The 12143-nt window shown below is 44.5% G+C and overlaps 1 protein-coding gene across 1 annotated transcript in view; it reads right to left on the bottom strand.

Annotated features, from left to right (window-relative positions):
* Positions 1-2415: 2415 nt before the first annotated feature.
* Positions 2416-12143, bottom strand: part of PCP4 (Purkinje cell protein 4) — a 50695-nt gene continuing 40967 nt past the window's right edge. The window contains exon 3 of the mRNA XM_084226827.1: positions 2416-2956. Coding sequence (XP_084082953.1) covers positions 2829-2956 — 128 coding nt within the window. The 3' untranslated portion in view covers positions 2416-2828. The remainder of the gene's footprint in view (positions 2957-12143) is intronic.

Raw genomic sequence — 12143 nt, 5'->3', positions numbered from 1 at the left:
TTTAACTTGACAGACTCCACATTCTTTGCTGTTTTCCTCGTGTGGGCATTCCTGTGCTTTTTGATGGCTTTTGGTTCCTTCCCTTGGTCTCCTCTGTGTTTACTGCCACAGGTTATTTTACGGTCCAGGCAATGATGTGAACTAAGGATTTCACAGGCTCAGGCAATTGCTCTGATCACTCAGCTGTAGGTTATTCCCTTTTGGGCTAATCTGGCAGCAGTTTGGAGCAGAGGCAGCATGGATGTATCTGGGGAGGGTGTGGGTGTCAGTGGTGGGAGCCATAACCCCTTTTCCTGCAAAATCTACTGTTCTGAGTATTCTTCCACATTACCTATGGGAACTTTGGGGTTATCAGCACAGATCCCCTAATTTAAATCTTTCTTTCCATTACTGCATTACTCACAGTTAGGCAGAGCTCAGTGAGTGTCTGGAAGTTAGTTAAAAGACCCACATTATCTCTGGACTATTAACTGTCTTCCCTCATCCATCCTGATTGAATCCAACTCCTTTTCTCACCGCAGCCAAACCCAGAGAGGTCTCTGAAAAGTGTGAGTTAGTGGTAAGAAGAGAAATTAACAGCTCTCACCTTGGATAGGGGCAAAAGATGAGTGAAAAGCAAGACTCAGGAGCAAGAAAGCTCTCCTGGGAACATGAATCTGTGTGCAAACACATTTTCATAAAAAGGAAATTGTCTGACAGGGGCAGCCACAATTATTGCAAATTTCATGGCAGATCACTGTTTCCTCATCATGTTTCTCTGTACATTAGGGCTGTGTCTGTAAGATGCACTCTGAACTGCACATTGCAGAAAAGCCCTGCTGCTGAAAGAGCCGTAATTCATTTACTAACAGCCCCTGTTGCTGTGCTTCAATAATGCAATCATTTTCTCTGTGTCCCAACCATATGATTATTCCTGTTGTGTAGGAAATTTAAGGCCAAGGAATGTCAGATCAAATATAAAAGCCTAGTGCTTACCCATAGTTTTTATTCAATTAAGTAGCCATTACAGAGCTCATGCTGTTTCAAATGACATAATGCAGAACACAAATGCAGTCTTTTATTACAAATATATGTTCATCTAAACAAAATGGCACCAAAACAATCCAAAGCCATTACAATTTTTAGATTATTATGCTTAGGCTATCATTATATGGTGAGCAGTTGCTGTGAAAGACAAGTGGGGGAACTGGGGCCTCCACACACCACACTTTGAGCCCAGCAGCACTGTTATTTGAGGTTTATTTGTGAAATTCTTAAATGCAGAGGAACAGTGCTGATAAAAAAATAAATAATGGAAACACTGAGCTGCAGCTTGGAGGACACTGACTTTGCAGGTGATGAGTGGGAAAGTCATGCTTAGGACCTGACACACAGAAAGAGGAGCCACAGCAGGGTCTGGGTGTTCCCCCTAAAATGACTTCTAAAAGGCTCTGTGCCTTCCCACCCACTCTCAAGCACCTCACAAATCATGTTTGCACATGTTTTCTTCACTGCCCACAGGATTTCTCCTGCTCAGCATCCCTGAGGGCTCCCTGCAACCAGCACAGGGCCAGAGCTCTTGGCACCACCTCTAAAATGATGCCCAGCACCACGAGTGCTTTAACCTGCAGAAGGTTTTTCCTTTGTAATCCCCCAGCTCTGCACCTCTCCAGCCCTGCTGCCCTGATGGCTCCTTGGGAAGGCCATGAGATCCCTCCTGTCCCTCTATTCCTGCCCCTGCTCTGGATTTCTGTTTAAAGGTGATTAATGATGCACTTGTCCCTTGCCCTGGTGATCAAACACTCCTGTGGAAGGTGGGAGAGGAAGAAAAGAATCCCCCTGGGCAGAGCTGGGAATGGCACCTGGATCTGTGCCCCCTGAAGGAGTGAGAGGCTGGCAGGCTGTCTCCACTCACTTCCCCATGTTGTAGTTGGTTTTTGTTGATCCAAATCTGGGCTAACACAGCAATAAAGGGGCTCAAAGCTGAATACAGAACAATGCAAATGGACACAGGAAGCCTGTCATGATTTACTCCTCAAACACTGAAAATAATATGGAAATAAAGAGATGTCACAGAAACAGTTATCAGTTATGTAGAGACTGAAAACCTGCATCAAGAAATAGAGCTTAGATGGTCAGTTTCTATTTTTACAAAAATCAATCCCAAACTTCCAAAGGTATTTTGTGTCTGGTTTATTATTTTCTTTCCATAACAGTTAATGTGGTCCAAGATCTCTGAATGTTATCATGCAAAGAGGAAGGACAGGCACAATTTCCCCACTCAAACCACTTTATTGACACTCGCAAGACAAAAATAAACTGCTCCCTGCTTCCTACACCCCTCATGCCAGCTTCTGTCTGCAACTTTTCTCTTTTTTTTTTTACTTTCAGCTCATTACAAGAAATTCATTTTATTTCCACATTTTGCTGGCAGCTGGAATTCTCCAAATGAGGGAAGCAGGGCTGAGATGCATCTATCTCATCCCTCAGCAAAAATCCCTGCAACATACGGTGCTGTTATGACTCTGAGCTTTAGGTGGAGAGGGAAACAGGCATCTGGGCTGGGTTCATTTGTAACGCTGCACTTGCTGGATTAATATGGAAAGACAGATGAAGGCAGACACTTTAATTACTTCACCCTAACTTTTTATTACAACATCAAGTAAAATGGTGAGTTACAGAGGATAATGGGCGTGAAACATCTGGGATGAAGTCGCACACAAGCTCATGGGTTGTTATCTGCCAATGGGGTTTTAAATATTGATAATTTCTGTACATGCATCTTTGTGTTATTTCTGATCTTGATAAATCATCTCAGGATTACTTTGTTTTGAGCTGTGAGGTAGCTACTAGGACTGGGACCCAGCTTTTTTCTTCTGGAATTTTCTGAACTGGGACTGTATCGCCACGGCCGCCCGCTCTGTCTCTGGCGCGTCCATGTCTATGTCAAACTCCTCTTGGACCTTCTTTTGCCCATCTGCTCAAAGGAAACAGAACAAAAACATCAACAGCTTTTTCAGACAGAGATGATCACTGAACAGCACAGGTGGAAAATTCTGCTGCTTTCTCCTTCTTCCCAAAGATCCTTATTAAATACCGAGGTAAAAGCCCTTTATGCCTTAACCTTACCTGGCTCTCCATTTTCAGACCAAGGAAAAGGCATCAATAGACACAGCCATGGCAATGGGGAGCAGATTCAGGGAAAAAACCTGGCACAAGTTACATCAAACCCCTCCCAGTGACAGAGCTTGGGGAGCTGGGCACTGAGGAGCAACATCCAAAGGGTGCTCAGCACTCGTCCAGCATCTGGGCAAGTCCCCCCAGCGCAGGGAGCCAACGGTGAGGGACAGAGGGACTCCTCTGTGCCACCCAGCAGGGAGAACTTAAAAGTGCCTTTCCAACCTAAATTATTCTATGTTTACTCTAAAAAAAGAGGCAGATTAAAATATTTTAAAGGCATTAAGACCCTGTTCTTATCACACCTCCAACATGAGAGGAAGAGATAATACTTCCTAAGGCTAATTTCCATCCTTTCCACTCATTTCCTGCCTCATCCCTTCCAACACGCACAGCTCTTCCCCTCTGAATCATTTATGTCCAATCTCTCCACCACTGTGCTGCTTCCCTCACTTCTCTCCAGGCTCTGCTCTTGTCTTTCATCCTCAATCCTTGGCTCTTTGCCTTCCTTTATTCCCAGGCCCCAGCTTTCCCTTCAGCTGCATTTGGCCTCCACGTGGCCAACCCAGCTGACTCTGCTGAATTTTCCTTCACCCACCTACAAGTTAAAAGTGCAGCCCTGGGAAAATTCCTTCCCTGGTTGCAAAGATAACCCTAAACTGCCTGGACTGAGTTGGTGGGAGCACACGTTTGCCCCACTAACCTTGTCACAGCACTGAGTTTTTCATCATGGACTGGTTTGTTAAACTCACTGATGTAACTCTTGTGTGCCAGCCTGCAGTGCATGTCACACCAGGAGTCTGCAGGAAGCTCTCCTTGGGGGAATTCACCCATTTTGAACCACTTTGCCCTTATTTCTCGACATTAATACCTCCAGGATACTCATCCCCATGTAGTGTTAATGCAAATAAAGGCAACGTGTCCAATGTATTATTAAAAGGAAAATAAACTTATCCCCCATTGTCTCTGTCCTGCACACTAGAAACAGGGATGCCATTCCATGGTTTTAGCATGAGTCCTTTCTTGCCTTTACTTCTTGTTCTTACTCAGAACTCAGGTTTTGTGTCCATTTTCTATTCTAAACTGAGGAAATATTTAAAGGGAAGGTTTTGCAAAATTCCATATTGATTTTATTTTTACTGCAGTAATCAAATAAATGCAGCTATGCTAATGTAAGAGTGATGTTCACTTAGTATTTTGTTTTATTTAGAAAACATTTAAGAAGAAAGATGAAAATGGAAGAAGAAAGAAAAAATCTGGATAAAAAGAACAGCTTGAGAGCTCACCAAGTTTTATTATACAGGCTAATGAAAAGCTAGGCTATCAAAACAAAGACTTTTGTGGAACAAAATCAATCCATTAACTTTATGTCATTAAATCACAGAATCATGTCATTAAATCTGAGAATCTGCATGGTTTGTGTAGCCATTCAAGCAATACAACCACCCTAAGTACAGAAATACAATTATAGTTTATCTTCCGTGGGGAAAGGGATGTGAAGGTCGGAAATGACACAGCCAAGGAGAAACTGAACTGATTTTTATTTGGTATTTATGGGTTAAAGGCACCCTAACAGTAAAAGTGGAGTCTGTCCATTGATTTTAGCCTTTCAGTGTAGTAATTGCTGTCCTTTGGAAATGCCAGTTGGGAAAACCAGATGGGTGGATGAACAGACACAATTGGGTCTGTGGCTCTTGATGAAATCTGGCTGGTACAGCTCATTTCCTATTACAGCCAAGTTTTAGCACTATCTTAACTTGCAACAGTGACTCAGCAATCTCATGTTAACACTTAAGAAAATGCAGCATTTAGTGTAATTTGTCTCTAAAATTTCCAGGAAACTTAAATCTTTGTTTGATGTGTACCATCATCACTGCCTTAAAATCAACTGTAATACATAATTCACAATATCTTAAGGTCTAACTTCTTTTTATTTCTTTTGACCTACAGTTGTTGACATCAAAACCAAAATTCCATATGAGCTCTTCCTATATTTCTATTTTCCTGCCACCACTGAGAAATGCTAGGACAAGAAGTTTTCAGCCATGACTTAGACTTGTAATTAAGAAATTAGAAGTGTTCAAATGGGCCAAGATATTTATATGAGTAAAGAAGAAATTCATAATTAGCAGATGGTAGGGAAATATAATGATTACACATATGTGCATAATATACATTACAAAACAACATGTGCATTATCTATACAGGTAATGTAATACAATGGACATTTCTGTATCATTTTCTTTCTCCCTATGCCCATATTTCACTTTTTTTATACATGGATGGTCCATCCACATTTGATTACATTGAGAATATACATTAATATATAATTGCACAGACATATTTGCCTAGAGAGTTTAAGTCCTGTGTTAAACTGAAAAGAGCTGGATTGGGTATTTCCCAAATTTTGGGAGTGGATTTTCTTGGAGTTCTCCCCAAATCATTTCCTATTGATACCTGTCATAACACAGATGGACTGTCAATCTCAAGAGAAAATTCAGTGGGGCGCCAGCTTGGGCTTTGTCTAAGGGAATAAAATTTTAGTTTTTACCTTGAGCTGCTTCCCTAAAAGCAGCCTTGTGAGTTAAAAAGTATCACACCCTGCAAACAACATGGTTTTAATGGTTAGGGGCAGGAGTTCCAACTCCTTTGTGACAGAGAAGCTGGAACCAGGTGATCTTTAAGGTCCCTTCCAACCCACACCATTCTGTGATTCTACAAATTAAGAATTAACCAGTTAATTACAATGGAAACCTAGCCTGGGCTCAGGGCCTGCACAGACTAGAAATACCCTCACTGCACTGATAAAAAGATTGAAGTCTTTTTGCACCCTTCCCACTCCACATCCACCCATGGCACAGTCACTTTTACCTGTCAGTAGTTGTTCACGTATCTCAAGTGTGCAGGCTGTTGGATTTCAGTCCTCAAATCATTAAATTTCCGCAGAGAGCTGAAAGCAAGCCTGCAGAAATGCTCCCCTTTCATGCACTCCTGGTTTTCCTTTCACAAGGGATAATTAGCTTGGAAATGGTCTGAAAACCCAAGAAATTCTGACTCTCAGCAGTCCACAGCACAGGTAAGCACTGGCACAGGTTTTACTCCCGGACTTGATTTTTTCATTCCTGCTGGTGGGGGCCAACCATTTTGATAGCAAACCACCTTCTTCCAAGCTACCTTGATGTGGCAATAAAGGTGGATCAGGATTCCCTCCCCATCTTCTGCCACACACAACCTTTTGTTGGTATCTTCACTTTCTAAATTAAATGATGTTTCTTTCCACATGGGTATCTGGGGATACCTGGACTATACCCACCCCTATGAAAAACCAGGTGGAAAAAAGCCTGTTGTCAGCAGACTTAAACTCATGAGCTTCTTGTGATTTTACAGGATTCAGAGATGGTTGATAAGCCCTGGCCTGCATTTTCTGCTTTCTGAGGGGAGATCTGCTTTCACTAGCACCATAATAAATAAATCCCCCTAACCCTTCCCACTAAACCCAGCTATTGCAAGGCTTTTTCCCTGAAAGATTTCTTCAGACTCTGCTGGACTCTTCTGAACACACCCTGACCAACCAGGGCAGCCAGTGCACGTCCCTGCTGGGCTCTGCTCACTGCCAGCAGGGGAGGTGAACAGTCCCACAGCAGCAGTTGTTGGCCATAACAAAAGACTGTTACCCAATGAATTTCCCAAAATCACATTTAACATGGACTGGCTCTGGTGCCAGCTGAGGCAAATCTGATCAGTGGTGGAGCAAACTCCTTGGAGAACTATTGGATTTGCTGGGAAATGTCCTGACGAAGGCAGGAATGATGGATCTGACTCCATGTTCTCAGAAGGCTAATTTATTACTTTAGGATACTATATTATATTAAAGAATACTATACTATACTAAAGAATACAGAAAGGATAAAAGATAATAATGAAAACTTGTGTCTCTCTCCAGAGCCCTGACACAGCTTGGCCCTGACTGGGCAAAGAGTGAAAACAACTCACAGCAGAATGCAATGGAACAATCACCTGTGGGTGAACAATCTCCAAACACATTCCACGTGAGCACAACACAGGAGAAGCAAATGAGATAAGAATTGTTTTCCTTTTCCTCTGAGGCTTCTCAGCTTCCCAGGAGAAAAATCCTGGGTAAAGGGATTTTTCCAGAGAATGTGAATGCCACAACAACCTCAACTGCCTGCTGACAAGGGGCACCCCACACCCCAGCACCATCACACTGCAGGGCTGGAGTCAGAGACAATTTATAGGGCACAGGTTTTCCCTCGCCACAGGCAGCACTCATCCCAGCAGGAGAGCCTGAAGCAGCAGCTAATGAGCTGCTTTCCAAGGCTCCCATCATCTTGCACTGCTGCAGCTGAAAAAAGATCTATGTTTTCCCTTTCCAGATGAAACAGCATTAGAATGCTGTCTCCATGATCTGCTACAGTGCCCTGTGATCCATGGCAAACACTGGATGGATAATGAAGCTGAAGGAAAACAATAAAATCTTACACATAAATCTACCCATCAAACTCTGAAGAAATGTGGTGCAAATGTAATTATTCACAAATGTGCCTCCAGCTATTTCTTTCATTTACTTTTCAACTCTGAAGCAAAATGAATTGTGATAACGCTGGGAAAAGGAAACATTGCTTATTCCTTATGGGCCAAAAGTTTCAAGCAGTCTTTTCTGACATTTTAACACAGCCTAAACAGTTCCCAAAACTGCTCAGGGAAGGGAAAAGGTTAGTGGGGTGGAAAAGGGGACTCAGTCTTTATTCTCAGAAATTCCCATCTTGGAGATGAAACAGAAATTGCTCGTCACATTCTGGAAAACCATTCAGCATGAAAAATCACACGGGCTGAAGCCTCTACCTGGCATTTCATGTCTCAGGTGCCATCCTCTGCCCCTGCTCACCCTGCTCACATCTAACAGGAATTATGGGACCACAGCAAAGATGGAATACACTCATAAAAATACTGCATTTTTCAGGGGCTAAACTGCAGCTTTTGGGAAAAGAGATTCAATGGAGTGTGGGACAGAATCACAGGGCCAGAAGCAGTGTTTGCCTCAGGCAGGATCATTACCTCCCACTGCTCCAAAGATTTTTCAAGCTGTGACAATCTTTATCCCAAGCTATTATACCAGCCTGTCCAATGAGGCAGAACAGCCCCAAATTAAAGAGGACCAAAATGGGCAGGAATCACATGGATGTTGAAACATCACATGGATGTTATCTTTATGTGATGGGAAGAGTAATTTTGTCTGCCCAGACTCCACAGAGCAACCAGCCAGCTGGAGAAAACATACGGATGCTCAGAGGTGTGGAGCTTAACTCCTCACAAGGAACAGTTTTAAAAGCCAAGAGTTGATGTTGGCCATTCTTTCCCCTCTGTATCTATTTGAGGGTGAGGAAGTAAAAGACTCATTTTTTAGGGGAGTTATAGAACCACGGAATGGTTTGGGTTGGAGGGACCTTAAAGATCATCCAGTGCCACCCCTGCCATGGCAGGGACACCTCCCACTGTCCCAGGCTGCTCCAAGCCCCAGTGCCTTGGGCACTGCCAGGGATCCAGGGGCGTCCAGAGAATTTCAGGGCAAACTGTTACAGTTCCTCACTAAGATCACAGTAAAGAATTTCTTCTGATATCTAAGCTAAACCTGAACTCTCTGTCTGTTTGAAGCCATTCCCCCTTGTACTTGGAATTGTGTCTCTTTTCCCAGCTCCTCCAGGCCCTGCAAGGCCACCCTGAGCTCAGCCCAAAGCTTCTCCTGTGCAGGTGAGCAATGCCAGCTGTGCCAGCCTTTCCTGCCAGCAGAGCTGCTCCAGCCCTCTGCTCATCCTGGAGCCTCCTCTGGGCTCTGCAGCAGCTCCAGCTCCTCCCTGGGCTGGGGCAGCAGAACCCCACAACCCTCCTGTCCCTGTTCCCTGGCAGCAGAGCCCGACCCCCCGGCTGTCCCCTCCTGGCAGGGACTTGTGCAGAGCCACAAGGGCCCCCTGAGCCTCCTTTGCTCCAGGCTCAGCCCCTGCCCAGCTCCCTCAGGAATTCTCCAGCCCCTTCCCAGCTCCCTCAGGAATTCTCCAGCCCCTTCCCAGCTCCGTTCCCTGCCCTGGACACGCTCCAGCCCCTCCAGGGCTCTCCTGCAGGAGCAGAACTGGACCCAGCCCTGGAGGGGCCCCAGCACAGAGGGACAATCCCTGCCCTGCTCCTGCTGCACACACAATTCCTCACCCAGCCCAGCTGCCAGTGGCCTTCCTGGCCACAAACATTCAGCTTCTTCATTAGTAAGCACTGGATTTTTCTCTGATTAGATTAGGAACAACAGTAATTCTCCTTCCTGCTCATTAGAAGTGCTGTAGGGTGAGATGCTCGTTTTGTTCCAAGAAGTCCATCCCTAAAGCTGTTCCTGTTCTGTCACTCCAAAAGGAACCCAGACGTTCCAGAGCCACCTTCCAGAGCCCAAAGCTCCCTGCTGGGTTTGTCAGGAGAGAGGCACTCGGTGGTGGGGAATCACAGCTTTACACAAGGGGATTTTGTTTTCAGGTTTTTGAAGGTGGAAGATGCTGGGGAAATGTGAAGTCCACAAAGGAACCATCTCTGAAACTGAAAAGCAACACCCCTGGAGCTCAGAAGTCTCCTGAGACTTCAAAGGCTCCATGTGAAAAAAAATAAAGGTTATCATTAATGATAAGACTAAATGTAACATCTATTTTTATCTGAACTACACCAACTGGCCCCAGAATATCACTCAAAGCAAGCCAGAAATAATTAATATCATTTGATTCAACTGTAAATTACAATTTGGTATAAAGAACATGACCTTATTAGGCAACCAGAATCTTTTATTTTTCAAATTGACCTTTACTTCCAGAATATGGTGTTGCTATCTCAAACTCAAAAAATTAGTTTTGCTGCAAAAAATAATGGTTGTTCTTCTATAATTTTAAAAATGTTATTTCAGCATGAGGCTTTTGAAATGTCTGATTAATCTTTCTTTTTTTCCTAGTTGTAATAATGTTTGAGAACAGGAATATTATTTCTGACATAAGATAAATGAAGTAGCACAAAAAATATGTACATTGGGGTAATATAATGGAACAGAAAGGAATAGCAATAAAATTCAGTTTACAAAAATTGCATTCTCTAGATTGTAGCCAACTACAGATGAATTGATTTTGCTCAACAATTAATATAGAGACAAATATTGTTTTTCCTTAAATGCTAATATTATTTAAGCAATTATTCCTCATCTTCAAAGTAATTAATGGATCACTGCCAGCCTTTTAAAATGGTTTACAAACACATAACTGATGCACAGATAGGTACATAATTCATGGGAGGCATTCTGGGAATGAAACCAGAGGTCCTAATTCACATTCCCACACGGAGATCAAACTTTGTGCAAGTTTAACCAGGAACCTATCAAATAAAACCAGCCTGGTTTCAGCTCTGTAATCTCATCTCTTACCAGCTAAAGCTGTGTCTGAGGGGTGCTAAACTGGCAAATTCAGTGGGAGCCTCTGGGAGCTGAAGGGAAATGGTGCTGGGGATCACATGCTGGCACTGACACAGAATCACAGAATTTCCTGAGCGGGAAGGGACCCCCAAGGATCAGGGAGTCCAGCTCGGGTCAGGTCCCTGTGTCCCTGCAGAGCGATGCCCCACCTGCCCGGGTGCCTGCCACCGATTCCCCGACTTGTGGGGCCCTGCCTGGGCCCTTCCAGGGGACTCCCCTGTCTGGGGAGACCCTCCTGGAGTGGTCTTGTGTCAGCAAAGAGAGACACACTGGATGTTTTCAGTCTTCAGGCTCTTGTTTATTGTTATCTAAAGTTTTGCACGTTGCCCACACCAGGCTCAGCGCGCTGGAAAAGCCCCACAAAAGTGGCCAACAATCTCTTGGTACAAGGGCTTTTAAGACTGAACTATCCAATGAAGAACTGACACCTGGATTATTTTCCCTTTTACCCCAATAACTGATCCCACAGAGCTGCAATGGGGACTTTTCTGCCCAATTACAAAATGCCACCCAAACCCATGGAGAAGGAGGAAGAAGAAGGTGAAGAAGAAACCCAGGACCACACCCTGTGCCCTCCATCTTGCTTCCATCCACAACAGACTAAAAACCCCAAAACCTCAATTTCTCACCAAGTGACACACCTACACTGCTCTCTACAATCTACTTCACACCTTAGTGGATTCCAGTCTATTCTGGAGTTTAGGAAACTTTCTCCAGGAATGAGGGTCAAAGTCAGTGCTGCCCTGGGGGTCAGGGCACCCCAGAGCAGACAGGGAAACATCCCCTGTGCCCTGGGTTTCCACACCCACCAGCAGGGATAACACACCCATCCCTAACTCAGCCTCTCTTGCAGGTCAGGATGCCAAAATCCTCCTCACAAATTCAGCCCAGAGTTGTGGGAGTCTCGTTCTGCAGCTGCCTGCGATGCCCAAGGCTCCAGCCAAGTTTCAAAGGGGAATTGTTACAACGTGGTTTTAATTTCCTCTGCAATTTCCAGTTCTCATTTCCCAGTTAAACACTGTGTCTTCAACCAGCTTTGCTGCGGAGGAAGCTGCATTTCAGCAGTGCGTGAAGCAAGCTGCCCTCCTGACTGGCTCCTCTGCTGCTTGATTAATACATGATCAGTTATTTCCCTATTATGGTAGCATGCAGGCGCTCCCAGCCCGAGCTGGGAGCCCTAATGTGGCTACAAATGCAGAACAATAAATTCTTTCCCCTCCACCACCCCTCAGTGCTCTGACCTTTGCAAAAGTGTCTTCAGCAGTAAGGTTTAAAATAACAACTGGAGAACTTCCTCAGGGCTACCTCGACACCAGCACATTGTCCAAGGCCCAGCACAGCTCAGGCATCATCCACAGCTTCCCTAAATATCTGAGAGCTGGTGCAGCCACGGGCATGGCTGGGATTGCTCCAGGCACGCTCTGCCAAGGGACTGTGGGGGCAGAGGGTGGGACCCCAGAAGGAAAGAGAGTTTGGCCCT

Source organism: Fringilla coelebs (assembly GCF_963513975.1).
Source record: "Fringilla coelebs genome assembly, chromosome: 2".
NCBI classification, from domain to species: domain Eukaryota; kingdom Metazoa; phylum Chordata; class Aves; order Passeriformes; family Fringillidae; genus Fringilla; species Fringilla coelebs.
This window is presented reverse-complemented; position numbering and strand designations above follow the sequence as displayed.